Consider the following 21,747-nt stretch of genomic DNA (forward strand, 5'->3'; position numbering starts at 1 on the left):
ATATATCTGCCCTCCGTTACATGCTCTGAGATTAGTAAATAAATTTCTTTCACATATACTTCAGTCTTTCAAACTGTTGTTTCTATGCTCTGTCTCCATGGGACTTTTTGTTGTGCTGTCTCTTTAAGGGTCGCAGTCTCTGTTTCCTCTCAACCTCCCATCTGATTTTTCCAGGTGTGACATCCCACTGATTATAAGAACTCTCAAAATTAGTTCCCTCTAGTTTTTAAAGCCAAATGGGGAGTTGTCTTCCCCATGCCTGAGATTCTTGTAGTGAGGGTCTGTTTTTCTCCCTTTTTCATGCTCATAGCATTCCTCCCTCCCAAGAACAGTTCCCTTTAGCCCCAACCACCTTCTCCACCCTTCCCACCCTCTTTAGTGTGGCCTCTTCTCTACATGTAGCTGTGGAGAGTGTTCTGCCAGTCTTCCTCATTTTCTGGGTTTACACTGATAAGGGTGTTAATCTAGTTGTAGCCTTGGGACAAGGAGAACTTAAGATCATCCTACCTGCCACCCTTCCCTGAAGTCCTCAAAGTTGACTTTTAAGTATTCTACTTTAAGTTGGGAGGTGGGTTCACAAGTGTTTATTAATGTACTTAATAGTTCTACACATACATTCTCTATAATGCATGTAATAGCTGATCTAATTTTGTTTGTATGGAACCAATTTTGTTCCTAATTCTAGCTTTGACCCTGAATTAGGTCTGTACTGCAGTACCCCCTGTGCTTCACCCTGTAGCCCTAGGTAGTTAATTGTAAATTGGTTGTAGTTAAGAATACTGTAGAAAACACTAATTTTACTAAGTTATTACACAATTTTAGAAATGGCATTTTAGGATCTCTGCTTTTTCTTTTCCTTTTTCTAGTTATGATCTGCAGAAACGAATTGCTGAAATGGAAACTCAAAAGGAAAAAATTCATGAAGATACCAAAGAAATTAATGAGAAGAGCAATATACTGTCAAATGAAATGAAAGCTAAGAATAAAGCTGTAAAAGATGTAGAAAAGTAATAATCTCTTGGAAAGTACTAAAGTGTTTAGGTTGAGTTGTTTTTACGTGTGTGTAGTTTATATATATATATATATATATATATATATATATATATATATATACACACACACATACATATATATATAAACTTTCTGCCAGCACATAAATGTAATGCCAACTGTAATTTGCCAACTTATAAAATGGTCTCCTTTTTCAGAAAAAGAATAAAAAACTTAATTGCCCTGCATCCAGTTGATATCACAGATTCAGTGCACAACACTGGTCCTAAATTAACAGAAGATGCTGCCTCCTAGTGGCAGAACACAATAATGCACGGCAAAAAAAAATTTTAACCTGGCAGCTTAGTTGTCTTAAGAATAAACAGTCCATACATCTTAAGAATTAGGTTACTCTAATTCTTAATTAGTAATTAGGTTACTTTTTTTTTTTTTTTAAGTTTCATCATGACCCTTCTCTATGCCTTCTCACAGTATTTGTTGACACCAATATCTCTTACCTATGTGATTTTTTTTTCTTTAAAATGAGTTTTACATTGTGGTAATGTATTTCTATACCTTGACTCTATAGTAACCAGGAAATGTAGTATTTCCCATCCAGTTTAGAAAGGCAAAGCAACTCTTGTAATCATATTTTAATGGCTCCCTCAAATTTAGTGGAAGGAGAGGACCAGTTTGAAAATGGTTAGCTCTAGAATCTTACGTTGTAAGAGCTTGGACACATTTACAGAGGCAGTGTCCCAGGCAGAACATGTAGCATGACTTTGAAATAAATGAATATCTAAAATAGTGACTAATAATTCTCTTTATTTGTTAGGAAACTGAATAAAATTACAAAATTTATTGAGGAAAACAAAGAAAAATTTACACAGCTAGATTTAGAAGATGTTCAAGTTAGGGAAAAATTAAAACATGCTTCAAGTAAAGCCAAAAAACTGGAGAAACAACTTCAAAAAGATAAAGAGAAGGTAGGTTTTGAAAGAAATCTTACAAATTTCATATCTGAATATCAGATTTAATTTTCATTATTTTTCATGGATGTGCCACTCCCTCATTTTTTAAGAAAATGAGTTGGGATTCTGAATATTAAGTGTTCTAGGATTTATCTCTGATTGTGACTTTTTTTTTTCTCCAAAGGTAAATTTTGCATTCATTGGCTTTGAGATTTAGAGTTTATGTTTCTGTGGCATATATTGTCGGGAAAATACTTATCAAGTCACCAATTCTGTTTGATAGTAAACAACATAGTTTTCCTTTTCTTAATGTAATGGTTTAAAGAGATGTTTTTGGTTATGTATTCTGAAATTTTAAAAACATTACCTGCCTCCTAGAGAGTATCAGAATAAGAGTTCTCTCTTGGAAAGGAGGGAAGGGAAAACTCAAAAATCTACAGAGGGTGGATTAGCTATTCTGAGGTTTTAAAAACGATTAAGTTTGGAACAGAATGCATTATTTCCTAGGAATCAGTCCCTAATGATCAATTGGCAGTCTTTCAAACTATTTTCTTAACAGATATTAATAGATATGACATCTAAGTCCCTTCTCCCAAAAAAGGCTTTGTACCATATAATTACATGTTAGTTATAGGCTCTCCTTTATGTTGTATTTTTCCAAATGCATTTGTTTACAAAATACTTTCCACTCAGTATGGGAATAAATCTTGTGCAAATCAGTGTTTGAGGGTCATCATTTTTGGGAAATGTTGAACTCTGGTGCTGGATAATCTGAACAAATCAATGTGGATTTGAGGGTAATGCTTAAATTGAACAGACTAAGCCAGCTGTAACTATTATAGAGGTATTAGTCTTTAGGCATCAAATGTCAATAAGTGGTTATTACCAAAGGTATTAATGGAATAAGATATTACTCCTACATGGTGACTCTGGAAGGGTAATGTTGTGAAAGATTTTAGGATTTCGGGGAGGCCACGGGGTGTAAAAGTCATCCATGGTAAGTTTCAATATACCATGAAGGACAGTTTAGGAAATTCCACATAGCCAGAGTATATTAATTGGTGAAGAAGGATAGTTATAGCCTGAAAGTAGAACAGAAGGAAGAAAGACCTGAACGCCAGCCGGGGAGAATTCTCTTCCATAACAAATGAGGAATTCATAGAATTTACTGTTAAATTAAGAGCACAGAAATTTCAGTAAATGGTTAAGAAAGTATTTGCTAAAGCCAGCTAGTTCAAGTCAAATTACAAAGGAAACCACAAAGACTTAGAGGATACTGAGAAATGCTTTTAAATAAGCCAAATACTGATGATACTGGATAGCCTAAAGGTACATGCTCCTCCAAGTTTAATTTGTTTTACAATCTTAGGTTGAAGAATTTAAAAGTATACCTGCCAAGAGTGAGAAAATCATAAATGAGACAACAACTCGAAATAGTGCCCTTGAGAAGGAAAAAGAGAAAGAAGAAGAAAAATTGAAAGAAGTTATGGATAGCCTTAAACAGGAAACACAAGGGCTTCAAAAAGAAAAAGAAGTAAGATTCTTTATCAGTTGGTGTCTAGGTGACTTTTTTTTTTAACTTGAAGAATGTTTTTGTGTGGTAATAGTAAAAACTCAACTGTTAGAAAAATTTTGGACTTACAATATCTAGCATTCATAAAAATAGCTTAAATTCTTTTTGTTTTCTACTTTCCCGTTGTAAAAAAAAAAGTTAACTAAATGAGAATTTATGGTGGAGGCAGGAAATGCCCTTATTTGATTTCATCAAATAGCTTTTTGTCTTCTCTTAATTAGTTAACACCTGTAAAAACATGGAACCACACTAACCACAAGTTGATAAGTACCTTTCTTTTCTCCTGTAGCACTTGTATAATAGTTTATGGCTCTTGAGTCAGTTCTTGGTTTGAAATCCTACATCAGTCATTATCTCTCTGTATAGGCTGTTAGGTCTCAAAGTCCTCTTTCTCAAAATGGAAGAAAATATTACCCATCTTGTGAATCTTTTTAAAAATAAAATGTACATACTCTTACATAAAGTGCCTAGAAAGTAAGAAATTAATAAAAATGTTAGCTATTTTAGCACTTCATTAATAGGAGTATGAGGTTGTCATATTGATATGTCTTATCAACCCAATGAGAGTATAAAGCATGAAGCTTAGCTGTCTTTGTTTATATTCACAGCCTTTTTGACAGAACTGAGTATGCTGAGTAGAAATTGTAAAAGGTGAACCTGGGTGGCTCAGTTGGTTATGTCTGACTTGATTTGGGCTCAGGTTGTGATCTCACGGTTTGTGAGTTCAAGCCGCACATTGGCCTCTGCGCTGACAGGGTAGAGCCTCTTGGGATTCTCTCTCCTCCTCTCTCTGACCCTCCTGTGTATTCTCCCTCTATATCAAAATAAATATATTTTAAAAAAGAAATTGTAATAGATAATACTAATGAGTTGAATTGATTTACGTTCTATAAGTTATGTAAGACTTAAGTACCTAAGTTATAGACTTATATACAAACTTTGTTAATTGTACTTCAGTAAAGTTATATTGGGTTTGTGGGCTTTTTAAGCTACAGATTTAATAGATTCTGTTTTGGAATGGGGCATGTTCTAGTGCCATACTACAGAACTTTATAAGTAACATGCCCAATGTGATAAAATGGCAATAGGTAATGCAATAGCTTTCATGAATAGTATATATGGATACAGATTTTCACATTTGCTCATCTAATACATATTGAGTACTTCTGTGTGTCTTGGCAACGTGTATTAATGACAAAGCCAGGACACCCATCCAAGTGTCTTCATTCCTCAATATAGTAGCTAAAAAGAGAGGTTCTGCCACTTGAGTGATTGCATGACTTTGAGCAAGTTACTTAAACTGTAGCCTGTTTCCTCAAAATGAGCATAATTATGATATTTACCTCATGAAATTGTTATCTTCAAGAACTCATATAGAACATTCGTAATAGGCCTAGAACATTGTGAGCAGTGTGTACATGTGTTAGTGTTCATGATTTTTACCATTTGACATTTAAACTGATTATCTGATGATTTTGCACATAACCCCATGGTCCTGGGTCTGTTCCCTTATGTGCAAAACAAAAGGATTAAGCTTTTGTAAGTGCTTCTCTTATGTCATTATTCTAATAAATAGATCCTTTCTACATAGTCAGTTATGGTAGCCCCAAATTTCTGCCCACTTGTCAAATATAACCAGTTTCGAGTATTACCTGGCCTTACCTCTAAAATTTACAAAGGTTCATGGGCTGCCTGGGCAGCTCAGTCAGTTGACCATGTGACTCTTGATTTCAGGTCATGATGTCACAGTTTGTGAGATCAAGCCCCTCGTTGGCTCTGTGCTGACAGTGCAAAGCCTGCTTAGAATTCTCTCTCTCCCCCTCTCTCTGTTCCTCTCCTCTTCTCTGTCTCAAAATAAATATATAAACTTTAAAAAGTAAAATTTACAGGGGTGCCTAGCTGGCTCAGTCATTTAAGCGTCAACTTTGGCTCAGGTCATGATCCTACAGTTTGTGAGTTCGAGCCCCGCACTGGACTCTGTGCTGACAGCTCGGAGCCTGGAGCCTGCTTTGGATTCTGTGTCTCCCTCTCTCTCTGCTCTTCCCCCACTCATGCTCTGTCTCTCTCTCCTTCAAAAATAAACATTAAAAAAAATTTTTTTAATTAAAAAAAATAAAATTTACAAAGATTCTCAACATAAATATACTTGAGGAAACTTTCTGCTGAATAGTCTTTACACTTTGCCATTTCAGGTAAGGTAATGTGGAATACCATGGATCTAGAGTTTACACTCAAATTTTTGTTCTTTGAACACTCATTTTTGTTGGTGTTTTAATTTCCAAAAAGCATATTTACATCTAGTTCATTAAGTGCTTGTGAAATCAATTGGGAAGAGACTATGTACAGTGAACATTGGCAACCCGGCAAAAACTATTAGTGTGTTCAGCTTGTAAGAATTATTTATTTTTATGTATTATGTTTGTAGAATCTTTAAAGTTGAATTCAAGATGTATGGTTTCCGTTTCAGCTTAGGTTTGAAAACATGTATTTCAGATTTAATGGAGTCCATCATATTTTAACAGAGTCGAGAGAAAGAACTTATGGGTTTCAGCAAATCAGTAAATGAAGCACGTTCAAAGATGGATGTAGCTCAGTCAGAACTTGATATCTATCTCAGTCGTCATAATACTGCAGTGTCTCAATTAAGTAAGGCCAAGGAAGCTCTAACTGCAGCATCTGAGACTCTCAAAGAAAGGAAAACTGCGATCAGAGATATAGAGGCAAAACTCCCTCAATCTGAACTGGAATTAAAAGAGGTAAATCTTTGCTTCTGTATTTTTTCTGAATATTGTTTATCAATCCAAGTTTTCAATTTATATGTTTGTATTTATATATTTTTTAATCTAAACATCTGAACTGGCATAAATGTGTAAGAATGAATATATAAACCAATTAGTGTATTTTTTTCTGATATTGAATTTATGGAAGTCATCAGGGAATTTCATGACCAATTAGAATTTTAACGTAAACTTAAATTGTATTCAGTGACCACTTCTGTCTTGTTGGTAACTCAGTTTATTTTGGGGGTAAATTATATTTGTAACTTGAGCTTTTACTTTATACTCTTGACTGGTAATAGAGGTAATAATTTAAAGCCAGGAGGGGGGAAGAATGTCAGGAAAAGTGGCTGGTCTAACTTAAGAGATTGAGAAACTGAGAGTTTGGGGGTTTATGTACGTGTGTATGATTCCTTTTGTTGACAGCCTGGCATTTTTGTATAGCAATAGTGCTATTCACCTACCATATTCCCTTTCATTTCAAAGCTATGATTTTTTAAAAAGAAAATTACATATATAATAAATATCTTTCATTATTTAGAATGCAAAGCACACTATAACCATAGTCCTGCCCAGTCCCTTAAATTCTGGGTCCTATACCAATGTCTGTTTTTGATTAGTGCAGACCTTAGGAATTGGAACACACTTACGCATAACTTTGTGGTATGGAACTGAGATTTCCGCACACTAGCTCTACTTGTTCTATCAATCAGTTTACTACTAGAACCATATTGCACTTAGGGCCCTTGTTATTGACCCAAATAATTTATATTCCTTTAAAATAGAAAACCCATCCATATTTAGAAACCCACACCCAGCAGTTTGGAAGTTTAGTTCTGGTTCAAGTGTTTTTTATTGGTCGTCTTTTTTGAGGCATTACAACTAATTCTATGCTATTAGAATTAGGTTGGGCGTATGTTTCTGGGATTCATTTTTTTTTCTCACTTTTAGAAAGAAAAAGAACTTGAAAAACTTACACAAGAAGAATTAAAATTGAAAAGTTTGGTTCGTGATCTTTTCCAAAAAGTTGAAGAAGCAAAGAGTTCCGTAGCAATGAATCGAAGTAGAGGGAAAGTCCTTGATGCAATAATTCAAGAAAAAAAATCTGGCAGGATTCCAGGAATATATGGAAGATTGGTAAAGTAGATTTATTCGGAAATGGCTCAAGATACTGTAAATAATTTTCTTTCTTTGACTTAACTATAATACTGAGTTGCTGTAACATTCATTTTTGTTTAAAAGACCTTTTTGCTCTTAGTACTCAGTCATGGTAAAATTCTTTGTGGTATGGATTATCTCATATTAAACGTAGTTTTAATTTTTTAGTTTTAGATAACTACCATTTAGTACCAAGAAGAAAAAAAAAAACTAGCAATGATAAGGAGATTTAACAAAACCACTTTATTCTTTTTTTAAAAAATAAAGAATTTGATAAATTCTGGATTTTATACCATTATACTGAAGATTGTGGCTAGAGTTTAGGGAAATCGGGATAAGGCAGAAACCCAAGGCTAGCAATAGTGGAGACCATTACTGCTCTTGAATTTGAAGAGGGAAGGGAGCTGTAGCCATGGCTACAGGGTGGCTAGAAGGAAATGGAGAAAATATTTCAACCCCCTTCAACTCCTACCCTGCCATCTCTAGCTGTTACTTCACATTTTCTAAAGCTTAGAAAACCAAGGAACCAGTTAGTGCAGTCCCTGAGTCAGCCTTCCAGAGAAAGAAGGAGAAAAGAGAATGATTTGTAAGTGCAAATGAAAATTACCGAGCAGAGTTGCTTCCATGTCTCCAGGCCGTGTGACTTACACTTTATTTACTTGGGAGATATAATTTGAATCTATTCTTTTGCTTTCAAAGAAAAAGCTAGTCTGTATGAATGCTGCTTCATGGCTAATTAATAGGTTGATAAACAGGCAAATATGTTTTATGGGGACTTACATAATCTTAGCTGGCTTTCAATAGTTCAAAAAAAATTTTTTTTCTGTTTACTTATTTTGAGAAAGAGTGCACACAAGCTGGGGAGAGGCAAAGAGAGGGAGAAAATCCCCTAACAGGCTCCATGCTCAGCACAGGATTTGATCTCCCCACTGTGAGATCACAACCTGAGCTGGCCACTTGACCAATTGAGCCACGCAGGCGCTCCAATTTATTTATTTTGTTATTTTTTAGAAAGCAAGCAAGAGCAAGGGAGGGAGAGAGGGAATCCTAAACAGGCTTCACACCGAGTGTGGAGCCCAATGCAGAGTTTGATCCCACGACCCCAGGATCGTGACCCAAGCCGAAATCGACTCAAATGCTGAGCAGTTGAACCACCCAGGAGCCCCCAAATTTCATTATTTTAGGAAGTTATTATTTTGCTTATGCTGTAGTGCTTTTAAGGTTGACAGATTTGAAAATCTTTACATTGTATGTTTTCGTTTTCATGAAACAGTTTATTTTGTGCTCATTAAAAATCCAAACTTTGCATATCTTACAAATTTTTTTAAAGGTGCATTAAAAACTAGCAGTGATTGAAAAAAAAAGGGGGAAGGTTGAGTGAGAGGAACACATATTTTTCATTGAGTACCTTTTGTGTTTTTAAAAACCATGTGTAGGGGCGCCTGGGTGGCTCAGTCAGTTAAGTGGCCGACTTCGGCTCAGGTCCATGATCTCGCGGTCCTTGAGTTCGAGCCCCGCGCCGGGCTCTGTGCTGACGGCTCAGAGCCTGGAGCCTGTTTCAGATTCTGTGTCTCCCTTTCGCTGACCCTCCCCTGTTCATGCTCTGTCTCTCTCTGTCTCAAAAATAAATAAAACGTTAAAAAAATTTTTTTTAATAAAAAAAAATAAAAACCATGTGTAAGTATAGTTTTTCAAGTAAAAGTAACTTGAAAAATATGTAGGAATTATAATGAAATGATCCTGTGCCTAATTATTGATTGTGCAATGATTTTTTTTCCCCCTGCCTCTTATTATTAGGGAGACTTAGGAGCAATTGATGAAAAATACGATGTTGCTATTTCATCCTGTTGCCATGCATTAGACTACATTGTTGTTGATTCTATTGATACAGCTCAAGATTGTGTGAACTTCCTTAAAAGACAAAATATTGGAGTTGCAACCTTTATAGGTTTGGATAAGGTAGGTATTCATAATCTACCTCTAATTTAATTTTAAAGTACTAAATTGTTTTCTGCATTTGAACTCTAGCTTTTTTCTTTATAGTTATTTAGTGAACAGCTGGTAGGTTTTGAGGATATTTTAGGCTGTGGGGTTATATAGTTGTAAGAAAAAACCTTGCAATGCCTCCCTTAAAGGAATATACATTCTGATATTAGAGTGACTGATAGCTTGGCGCTTCTAACTTCCATCATCAGTAACTGCTTTTAATAAAACAAAAACCTTTACAGAGATAGAATTCACGTACCATAAAATTAACTATTTTAAAGTGTAGAGTTCATTGGTTTTAGTGTATTTATAAGATTGTTAAATTATGACCACTAATTTCAGAATGTTTTCATCACCCCAAAAAGAAATCTCATACTCATTCCCAGTCAAAACCTATCTCCTGCCACCTGCAGTTTGTAATCTGCTTTTTGATTTACCTGTTGTGGATATTTTATATAAATGGAATCATACAGTATGTAGGTTTTTGTGTATATTGTCTTAGGTTTTCAAAGTTTATCCATGTTGTAGCATGTATCAGCAGCTCATTCCTCTTTATTGCCAAATGATGCTCCTTGTGTGAATATACCACATTTTGTTTATCCATTCAACAGTGATGAACATTTGTGTTGTTTCCATGTTTGGGCTATTATGGCTAATTGCTGTTATGAACATTCATACACAGGTTTTTGTGCATACCTGTTTTCAGCTCTCTTTGGTTAATATCTAGGAGTAGAATTGCTGGGTTACCTGTTAACTAACATTTTGAGGAACTGCCAAACTCTTTCCCATTGTGGCTATACAATATCCTACCTGTAATGTATAGTTTCCAGTATCTTTACATCCTCACCAACACTTGTTTCTACATCTATTTTATTATAACCATCTTAGTGTTGGGTATGTAGTGGTCTCTTACTGTGGTTTTGATTTGCATTTCCTGATTACTAGTGTTGAATATTTTTTCATGTGCTTATTGGGCATTTGTTTATCTTCTTTGAAGAAGTATCTATTCAAATCTTTTGCCTATTTGTTCATTGCTTTATTTGTCTTACTAGTAAGTTTTAAGAGTTTTTTCATATATTTTGGGTGCAAGTCTCTTGTCAGATATATGTTTGCAGATGTTTTCTCCCATTCTGTGCATTGTCTTCACTTCCTTGACAGTGTCCTCTGAAGCACAGTTGTTTAAAATTTTAATCATTTTGTCGAATTTTGTTTTAAATGTTTTGTTTAAATGTTCTTATGTTTTGTGTGTCATATCTAAGAAACTAATGCATAATCCAAGCACATGGTGATTTACCTCCTGTTTTCTTCTGAGTTTTGTGGCTTTAGCTTTTACATTTTGGTTTTTAGTGCATTTTCAGTTAATTTTATAACACAGAGTAAAGTGTACCTCTACTCTTAGATGTAGATATCAGTTGTTTCAGCACCACTTGTTGAGAAGACTATTCTTTCCCCATTGAATTTTCTTGGCATCTGTGTCAAAGATCAACTGACCATAAATCTGAAGGTTTATTTCTGAATTCTCCATTTGTCTATATATCTATTCTTATGAGTACCACACTGTTTATTTTAAATTATTTATTTTTTAATTTATATCCAAGTTAGCATACAGTGCAATAATGAGTTCAGTAGATTCCTTATTGCCCCTTAGCCATTTAGCCCATCCCCCCTCCCACAGTCCCTCCAGTAACCCTGTTTGTTCTCCATATTTAAGCATCTCTTATGTTTCATCCCCTTCCGTTTTTATATTATTTTTGCTTCCCTTGCCTTATGTTCATCTGTTTTTTATCTTAAAGTCCTCATATGAGTGAAGTCATATGATTTTTGTCTTTCTCTGACTAATTTCACTTAGCATAATACCCTCTCGTTCCATCCGTTTAGTTGCAAATAGCAAGATTTCATTCTTTTTGATTGCTGAGTAATACTGTATTGTATATATATACCATGTCTCCTTTGTCCATTCTGTCCATCAGTGGACCAAATTTGGGCTCTTTCCATACTTTGGCTATTGTTGATAGTGCTGCTATAAACATGGGGGTGCATGTGTCCCTTCAAAACAGCACACCTGTATCCCGTGGATAAATGCCTAGTAGTGCAATTGCTGGGCTGTAGGGTAGTTCTATTTTTAGTTTTTTGAGGAACCTCCATACTGTTTTCCAGAGTGGCTGCACCAGCTTGCATTGCCACCAACAATGCAAAAGAGATCCTCTTTCTCCACATCCTCGCCAACATCTGTTGTTGCCTGAGTTGTTAATGTTAGCCGTTCTGACAGGTGTAAGGTGGTATCTCATTGTGGTTTTGATTTGTATTTCCCTGATGACAAGTGATGTGGAGCATTTTTTCATGTGTCGGTTGGCCATCTGGATGTTTTCTTGGAGAAGTGTCTATTCATGTCTTTTGCCCATTTCTTCACTGGATTATTTGGTTTTTGGGTGTTGAGTGTGATAAGGTCTTTATAGATTTTGGATACTGACCCTTTATCTGATATGTCATTTGCAAATATCTTCTCCCATTCTGTCAGTTGCCTTTTAGTTTTGCTGGTTGTTTCCTTTGCTGTGCAGAAGCTTTTTATTTTGATGAGGTCCCAGTAGTTCATTTTTGCTTTTGTTTCTCTTCCCTCTGGAGACGTGTTGAGTAAGAAGTTGCTGCGGCCAAGATCAAAGAGGTTTTTGCCTGCTTTCTCCTCGAGGATTTTGATGGCTTCTTGCCTTACATTGAGGTCGTTCATCCATTTTGAGTTTATTTTTGTGTATGGTGTAAGAAAGTGGTCCAGGTTCATTCTTCCGCATGCTGCTGTCCAGTTTTCCCAGCGCCACTTGCTGAAGAGACTGTCTTTATTCCATTGGATAGTCTTTCCTGCTTTGTCAAAGATAAGTTGGCCATACATTTGTGGGTCCATTTCTGGGTTCCCTATTCTGTTCCATTGGTCGGAGTGTCTCTTCTTGTGTCTTGATGATTACAGCTTTGTAGTATAGCTTGAAGCCCGGGATTGTGATGCCTCCTGCTTTGGTTTTCTTTTTCAAGATTGCTTTGGCTATTGGGGGTCTTTTCTGGTTCCATACAAATTTTAGGATTATCTGTTCTAGCTCTGTGAAGAATGCTGGTGTTATTTTGATAGGGATTGCATGGAACATGTAGATTGTTTTGGGTAGTTATTGACATTTTAACAGTATTTGTTCTTCCTATCCAGGAACATGGAATATTTTTTCCATTTTTTATGTCTTCTTCATTTTCCTTCATAAGCTTTCTATAGTTTTCAGTGTATAGATTTTTCACCTCTTTGGTTAGATTTATTCCTAGGTATTTTATGGGTTTTGGTGCTATTGTAAATGGGACTGATTCCTTGATTTCTCCTTCTATTACTTCATTGTTGGTGTATAGGAATGCAACCGATTTCTATGCATTGATTTTTATATCCTGAAACTTTGCTGACTTCATGAATCAGTTCTAGCAGTGTTTTGGTGGAATCTTTAGGGTTTTCTATATAGAACATCATGTCATCTGCGAAGAGCAAATGTTTGACCTCCTACTGGTCAATTGGATGCCTTTTATTTCTTTATGTTGTCTGATTGCAGAGGCTAAGACTTCCAATACTATGTTGAATAACAGTGGCGAGAGTGGACATCCCTGTCTTGTTCCTGACCTAGGGGGAAAGCTCTCAGTTTTTCCTCATTGAGGATGATGTTAGCAGTGGGTCTTTCATATATGGCTTTTATGATCTTGAGGTATGCTCCTTCAATCCCTACTTTCTTGAGGGTTTTTATCAAGAAAGGATGCTGTATTTTGTCAAATGCTTTCTCTGCATCTATTGTGAGGATCATGAGTACCACAGTCTTAATTACTATAGCTTTGTAATAAGGTTTGAAATCAGTAGTTCTCTAATTTTGTTGTTCTTTTTTTAATGTATGTATGTTTATTAATTTTGAGAGAGCGTGTGAGCAGGGAGGGGCAGAGAGAGAGGGAGAGAGAGAATCCCAAGTAGGCTTTGTTCTGTCAGCACAGAGCCCGATGAAGGGCTCAGTCTCACAAACCATGAGATCATGATGTGAGCTGAAATCAAGAGTTGGACGCTTAACCAACTGAGCCGCCCAGGCGCTCCTAATTTTATTCTTTTATATCAAGATTGTTCTAATTTCCATATGAATTTTAAGATTAGCTGGTCAGGGGTACCTAGGTGGCACAGTCAGTTAAGCATGTAACTCTTGATCTCTGCTCAGGTCATGATCTCATGGTTCTTGAGATCGAGCACCCCTTTGGGCTATACACTGATGGTGTGGAACAACCTTGGGATTCTGTCTCTCTTCTCTGTTCCTCCCCAGCTTATGCACACTCTCAAAGTAAATAAACTTTAAAAAAAAAAAATTAAAGATTAGTGGGTCAGTTTGGGGGGGAGAGGGAAGGCAACTGGGATTTTTGATGCAGGTTGAATTGAATCTATAGATCAATTTGGGTTGCCATCTTAACAATTCTAAACCTTAACAATCCAGGAACTGGGGCTGTCTTCCATTTATTTAGGTCTAAATTCATACTATAATATTTTACAGCATTTAGTGTATAGGTCTTTTGTTGTTAAATGTATTTCTAAGTTTTTTGGGGTTTTCTGTCTTGTTTAATATGATATTATAATTGGAATTTTTTAATCCCACTTTTAAGTTATTCATTACTAGTGTGTACAAATACAATTAATTTTTGTACATTGATCTTGTATCCTACCAATTTGCTGAATTCATATTAGGTTTAATAGTTTTGTGTGTGTGCATTCCCTAGGATTTTGTATATATAAGATCATGTCATCTGTGAATAGAATTTTATACTTTTTAAATAACAGTAAAATAATTATGCAGATATTCAGAACCTTGTATACATGTTCTTACATGTTACATATGTATATTATGTAAGTAATACCCTGAAGAAATGATACATTCTGTTTTTCTTTCTTTTTTTTTTTTTTTTTTTCTTTTTTTAACTTTTAGATGACCGTATGGGCGAATAAAATGACCAAAATTCAAACTCCTGAAAATACTCCTCGGTTATTTGATTTAGTAAAAGTAAAAGATGAGAAAATTCGCCAAGCTTTTTACTTTGCTTTACGGGATACCTTAGTTGCTGACAACTTAGATCAAGCCACAAGAGTAGCATATCAAAAAGATAGAAGATGGAGAGTGGTGACATTACAGGGGCAAATCATAGAACAATCAGGTAATGAAAGTGTTTTTCCTGGGGCGCCTGGGTGGCTCAGTCAGTTAAACATCCAGCTTTGACTCAGGTCATGGACTCGCGGTTTGTGGGTTCTAGCCCTGCATCGGGCTCTGTGCTGACAGTTCAGAGCCTGGAGCCTGCTTCGGATTTTGTGTCTCCCTCTCTCTTCTGTCCCTCCCCAGCTTCTGCTCTTTCTCTCTTTGCCTCTCAAAAATAAATAAACATCATTTTTTAAAAAAATTTTTTAGTTCTTTCCCTGACATTGAGTTTATTTAATCTTGTTGGAATACAGCTAAGTCTGACTTCTCTGTTTTATAGGTACAATGACTGGTGGTGGAAGCAGAGTAATGAAAGGAAGGATGGGTTCATCAGTTGTTGTTGAAATCTCAGAAGAAGAGGTGAGCATATATAAAATTAGAGTCAGACTTTTTTTAAAGCCTTCTGATGTGTAACATACATACTATAAAATTAAGCCTTTTTAAGGATACTCAGATTTTAAATTAACAGATTGGATTTTGTATAAATGATATATGTAAGCTGTGGGATTTTTTAAATGTAAAATCCTTTAAACTTCTAAAAATAAAACATGTTAATTTAGAAAGTATGTGCTCAACATATGTATCTTTCTAATATTACATTTGGATCATATGGACATTTCATAATTTAATCAATCATTATTTAACATTTAATGTTTTTCACATATAATTGGTATAGTCCATGATTGTTTTTTCTATTTCAAAATAAGTATAGCAAAGATTTCTGATATGCATTTCCAAGTTTTATTTCAAAATATTTTACATGCCCACAAGTATGAGAACGTCAAGATGCCTAGAAAAAATTACTGTGTTCCGTTATCAGAACACTATACTTTTTCCTTGGATACTGAGCTTTTTCCAAAGAGGTGTACCTTGATTTTTTCCCCCATATTTTGAAATAGTTTATATCCTTCCACTTAAAATTTTGAATGGTATAAATAGGTGACTGTGCAACACTTAAAATTGTCTTTCCATCTGATTCTGTGATACAGAAATTAGTTTGACCATCTCCTAAGCTTTAGGATTGGGGTTTGGAATGGGGATTTTGGTTTTGTTCTAGGCTTTAAAATCAGAAGTTGGGGTTTTCTTCATTCCTAAATTGATTTCGCTATTAATCTGAAATGACTCTTAGAGAAAACTTATTTCACTGGTACTCTTTGTAGGTAAATAGAATGGAATTACAGTTGCAGAAAGACTCTGAAAAAGCAGTGCAAATCCAGGAACAGAAAGTACAACTGGAAGAAGCAGTAGTTAAGTTAAGGCATAATGAACGAGAAATGAAGAATACATTAGAAAAGTTTACTGCAAGCATCCAGGTACTCTTTTATTAATATTAGCTAAAGCTATTGGAATTCAGTAGCATTTGGCAGAAGCGTTTTGTTGTTTGCTTATAATTTTAGAAAATAAGGGAGAAGAATGGTTCTCTAGGTGGAAGGCCTGTCTCTTGATTTCATTTCCCTGAGTGTTAAAGTCCCTGTTGCAGTTTTCCTCCAGCCACGGCTATTCTTTGTTTGCATTTATACACCTTGGAAATGTGTCTTCCCTTAATATCTGTGTAACCCTTTAATTTCATTCTCTTTTCAAAGTAGAATGTTTCTTAATTATGAAAAAGCAGTGCATATCCCACTGATTTAAAAAACAAAAAACAATTTGCCGGAAATATCCAAAAGATGATTGCCCTTACAGTTTATGTATATTCTTCAACTTTCTGATATAAATACCTAGTCTGTGTTTATGTCCTATATTTATACAGATATGTGTATAGATTTTTACTGAGTCATGTTAATTTTTCTTAGTAAATTGTGGTTTTCTTTCCAAGCCAATGTAAATTTACTTTTACAGCTGCATTTGAGTGTGTTCTTTATGTCACAATTTGATAAATGCTTTTCTATGTTATTATGAATACTGCTATGTTTAAAATATCCTAGTTAGAGGCTTCTGGCTGGCTCAGTCAGTGGAGCATGCAACTCTTGATCTCACTCTTGTGATTTCGAGCCCCACATTGGGTGTAGAGATTACTTAAAAATAAAATCTTTAAAATAAATAAAATATCCTTGTTTGGTATATCTTTATGCACCCAATTATTTCCTTAGGTTAGATTACTAAAATTATGGTTATTATCCACTATGTGTACAGTGTTAAAGGTATTGTTGTATGATGCCAAATTGTCTTCAAATAGATGGTTCCAATTAATTTACTTTTAGTAGCATATGTAAATAATTATTTTTCCAAGTCTTTGAAAACTAGGCAGTCTTCACTGTGTTGTGAGTTTGCTACTCTGTACCTAAAAGTGGCATTTTAACTTGTATTTGTGATGAATTACAAATTTCATGTGTTTGTTGGCCATTTTCATGTTTTATGTTAACTATTCATGTTTTCTGCTCTTTTCCTATTAGTATTTGTCTTCTTCTTAAAGATTTTAAGTGTCTTTTTTTATTCAAAGTGTTTAAGGCAAATATCATTGTTATAGTAAGTTAAAATAATGATCTGTACTGTTAAAACATTTCTGTAGCGTTTAAGGGAGCAAGAAGAATATTTGAATGTCCAAGTTAAGGAACTCGAAGCTAATGTGCTTGCTACAGCCCCTGACAAGAAAAAGCAGAAGTTACTAGAAGAAAATGTTAGTGTTTTCAAAAAAGGTATGTGTATGTGTTTAAGGGTACACACTTCCTTCTTTTTTTTTTTTTTGAGATTGCCAAAAATAGGTTTTTAATATTTGAAATGTTTAAAATAGTTTGTAGAATAAAAATAGCAGTTGTGTACTTATGTGCAAGTCAGCTGCTCTGTTTTATAGTTTCTATTATTTCTTTTTTTTTTTTTTTTTAATAATTTCTTTTTGAGAGAGAGAACGCACAATTTGGGGAGGGACAGAGGGAGAGGGAGAGAATCCCAGGCAGCTCCAACACGGAGTGTGACCCCACGAACCATGAGACTATGACGTGAGCCAAAATCAAGCATTGGAAGCTTTAACCAACTGAGCCACCAGGCACCCTCTATGATCTCAATCTTAAAAGGTTATAAAGTAAGTACTATTAAGTACTTCATTTAGCCAATAAGAAAACTTAAGGCACAGAATGGTTTATATAATTTGCCCAAAGTCGTCATATATATAGCTTGTAGAGGAATTGAGGACACCAGAGCAATCTGATTCCAGAACCAGTGCTCTTAATTTTATACTTTGTGTAGTTTGTCTCAGTCTTACCCTTCAAGATAATAGTTATTTTATGGATTTAGGAAACTGAGTATCTGGGGAAGCTAAATCACTTTAAAGCACACAAGAAATAAGTGGTATACACGTGAAGAAAAACAGTCTTTGAAAACTTAAAAAACATGTTTTCCTTCCAGAACTTTTTTCTTTTGTACATGTAAATATTGTAAGTGTTCTACCAGTATACATAAAGCAAGAAAGGGAATTCATAAGCTTATAGCCAAAATTGGCTTTGAAATTTAAATCCCCTGATCATGCACTTGAACAGCCCTGCTTCTCTTTTCATGTTAGCTTCAATCAAACAGATGTGCATCTTATTGCAGGAGGGGGGAATGATAGGTTATAATTAGATCCCTTCCTGGCTTACAGTATTTTAGCTAGTGAACAGCAAACACAGCCTTTTGTCACATCCTCAGGAAAGACCCCTGTTACAGTTCAGTTTGTGAACCCAGGAGGGCACATACTGATTGTCCAACCAAAGAACTAGTTGGGGGCTAGGGCGTTTGGATGGCTCAGTTAAGCTAAGCATCCGACTTCAGCTCAGGTCATGATCTCACAGTATGTGAGTTCAAGCCCCATATCAGTCTCTGGGCTGGCAGCACAGGTCCTGCTTTAGATCCTGTCTTCCTCTCTGTCTGACTCTCAAAAATAAATATTAAGCAAAGAAAAGAAGAACTAGTTGGGGCGGACTTGTAGTAATTATTCAAATGCTCCAAAAATGAGTTTTCTTCCAACAGAAAAAGAGATAAAAAGATATTAAGTAGACCTACTTTGCACATTGAATATTCACCAGTACCCGTATTAACTTTATTTTTTTTTTCCCAGATCTTTCTTTTTTAAGTTTATTTATTTTGAGAGACAGGCTAGGTGGGTCAGAGAGAGAGAAAGAGAATCCCAAGCAAGCTCCGCACTGCCAGTGCAGAGCCTGACACGGGGCTCAAACTCATAAACCGCAAGATCATGACCTAAGCCAAAACCAAGTGTCAGACAATCAACCGACTGAGCCACACAGGTACCCCTGTCTACATTTTTAATATTAAGACATTCATGGGGTGCCTGGATGGCTCAGTTGGTTAAGCGTCCCGACTTCAGCTCAGGTCATCATCTCACGGTCTGTGAGTTTGAGCCCTGCGTCAGATTCTGGAGAGCCTGCTTCAGATTCTGTCTCCCTCTCTCTCTGCCCGTCCCCTGCTCACGCTCTGTCTCTCAAAAATAAATAAACGTTAAAAAAAATTGTTTTTTTTTTTAATTAAAAATAAAACATTCACTCAGCATCTGCTGCTGGCCATGACCAGGTTTGTTTAAGTGCCGGTGATTGAGCAGTGAACAAAATGAAGTCCCTCTTTTTAAGGATCTCACGCTTCAGATTAGGAAGCTAAACAAATACATTGCTTTTTGTATTGGGTGGTGCTGAGTGATAATAAAATCAGGGTTCACAGGACAGGGTGGAGATAGGGAATCACAGTGGTTAGACAGGCCTCTACTAGAGAGACTTAAGCAGAGACACAACAGAAGTATGAATGCTATGTGATACTTGGGAGAAGAGCATTTTAAGATCGTAGAGGTACATAGGCCGTGAGGCAGGAGTATGCTAGGAGTCTCCAGGAACACAAGGAAGCCAAAGTGGCTAGCGGAAGAATCCAGATAATGTAGGGCCTTATAGGCCATGTCTCTGAGAGAAATAGCCACCAGAGTGATGTACGGTGGAAGTGGCATCATGTGACAGGTTTTTTTTTCCCCCCCTTGCATTTATTTTGGATCTGTATTTTGTTCTTGCAGACACATTAGCTTAACTCTCTCCACACAGTATTTGTTGTGACTGGTTTGGTGGTACCTGATTGTCAGATGAGCAGCCAAAAACGTATGTGTGTCATTTATAACAACATTTTCACAGAGACTACTGGAATCTGTATTTCATTCTTACTTGAAAAGGAAGCTTTGACTTTATTAGGAGCCCTATATATATATAGCTCCTCTCATGGAAATACTGGCTATTATTAATAGACTAACACTATTGGGTAATATCAATACTGTTAATATCTTCTGTGAAGTACTCATCTCTGCAAGTATCTCTTTAAAATTAAATTTCATTTTAGAATTTAAAATTAATTTAGAATTAAAAATTTTTTAGAATAGCTGTTTATAGAGAATGGGGGGGAGGTGGTTATAGAATAAAGGCTTCAAACTTATAGATGATATATGCCACATAGTTTTTCCTTCTACTTCTAGTAGACATGCTACTATAGATATTAAAAAAGAAATGCATGGTAGATACATACTTAAGAAAATGTTCTGCAAGTTGGACTCTTTCCGGGGGCATTCTGGCCCACCCCCAGTATAAGTTGTGGTGCCAGCACACATAGTAGCTGGTGTTTTGACCCATAAATGAGCAGGGCACGCAAGTAGCTTAATGGAGTTTTAACTTCAGAGAACATTGCCACTGTGAGCAAAATAATTCATTAAATAGAGTATTTTGGGGGGTGGAGAGGGATTACGAGTCTTAGCAATATAGAACTTTTAAATGTGTGTATTTAATAACCTTAGGATAAAAAGACGCTACAGAAGGCCAAAAAGACGCTACAGAAGGCCAAAAAGAAGACAAGAATTGTTTTTTGTTTCAGGAGCCAAGTGGTGATTTCAGAAATGTAAAAAATGAGTTGTTGGAATCCAACTCTGATAATGTAGGACAAAAGGGGGAAATGGTAAATTAATGAGATATGTAGACTTGTTGGATTAACAGCCTACCTGACGAAGAAGAGACAGTGGAGGGGGAGCAGTCATTAAGTCCTCATGCAATCCTGTTTTCAGCAAATCCTGCTTGCCTCCTATGCCAAATGCCCATATTCCTCCTGTAGGAGCTTTGTGGGATTCTTTCCATAAGTTAGCATTTCTGTTTACCTTTCTAGACATAAGATAGCTTGAACTCATCTTTTTGCCACCTGTCATTCTTTCTATATTGTATAGTGATCAGAATTCAAATATGGAGAAGAGATTCCACTCTGGCTAGTGTAATCGGGATCTGTGTAGTGTATGTGTGTAAGAGAGTATTAGACTGTTTACAGAATCACTGGGTGGGATAACTAAAGAAGGAAATTCTAGGTTGAACATCTAAGAATGATATCTAGAGCCATTCTGTAGAACCATCAAAGGAACTATACTGCCTCTTTTATAATTGGAAAGTCATCTCTCAAATTGGGAAGATGGCACTGCAACTACCAACAATAGAAGCACATTGCATCCGTTCCAATTCACGCCATCAAAGTTAGTGCTATTGCCTGTCAGTATTCACAGAGCTTTTGACTGAACACCAGAATTTCTAATGCCACCAAGAAAACACAAATTTCTGTCACTGCTTGCCAGCAGAAACTTGTTCATCACGTATGCCTTCCAAATTATGTGAATTTTTTCAATTGAATGGACCCTAATTATGTCTGAAGCCTAGATATGAGGGAATCTGGGAAATCAAATTTTAGTTTTCTGTGCCATAGAGAAAACTGCCAGTTCATCCTCCCTCCCCCACTTTGTTACAACATGTGAGGGAGTACTTTAAGTTAGGTTAGCAAAATAAAACAACCACGGTTCTTTTTTATCACAGACAAGTTAATAGGCACATAGTCTGAGGGCAGAAATCATTATGAGACCAGTAGTCAGTCAAGGAAGTACGTAAGAAAAAGTTGGAGAGATTTTTGGAAAATGCCTGAGGGCATGAAGCCATTAAACAGGTTGTGCTTATGGCTAAGCCAGGTAATTTAACCATGTGTTATAATACCATTTGTTCTGACATGGGGTATTCTAGTTTACTTTGGGGGGAAGTATTCTAGTGGGTTTTTTGAGATTCACTTTGCCCAGATTT

General features: G+C 35.8%; 1 protein-coding gene across 3 annotated transcripts in view; it reads left to right on the plus strand.

Annotated features, from left to right (window-relative positions):
- SMC4 (structural maintenance of chromosomes 4) overlaps positions 1 to 21,747 on the plus strand; it is a 45,930-nt gene that overhangs the window by 18,434 nt on the left and 5,749 nt on the right. For all 3 annotated transcript variants that reach the window (XM_047098844.1, XM_047098845.1, XM_047098846.1), the window contains 10 exons: positions 867 to 1,007; positions 1,826 to 1,976; positions 3,331 to 3,495; positions 6,057 to 6,290; positions 7,263 to 7,448; positions 9,267 to 9,428; positions 14,426 to 14,651; positions 14,970 to 15,049; positions 15,850 to 16,002; positions 17,199 to 17,325. In XM_047098844.1, coding sequence (XP_046954800.1) covers positions 867 to 1,007; positions 1,826 to 1,976; positions 3,331 to 3,495; positions 6,057 to 6,290; positions 7,263 to 7,448; positions 9,267 to 9,428; positions 14,426 to 14,651; positions 14,970 to 15,049; positions 15,850 to 16,002; positions 17,199 to 17,325 — 1,625 coding nt within the window. The remainder of the gene's footprint in view (positions 1 to 866; positions 1,008 to 1,825; positions 1,977 to 3,330; positions 3,496 to 6,056; positions 6,291 to 7,262; positions 7,449 to 9,266; positions 9,429 to 14,425; positions 14,652 to 14,969; positions 15,050 to 15,849; positions 16,003 to 17,198; positions 17,326 to 21,747) is intronic.

The sequence above is a fragment of the Lynx rufus genome, unplaced genomic scaffold (assembly GCF_022079265.1).
Source record: "Lynx rufus isolate CCGP_SWC_20201006 ecotype Redwood Valley unplaced genomic scaffold, mLynRuf1.p SCAF_5, whole genome shotgun sequence".
Classification (NCBI taxonomy): Eukaryota; Metazoa; Chordata; class Mammalia; order Carnivora; family Felidae; genus Lynx; species Lynx rufus.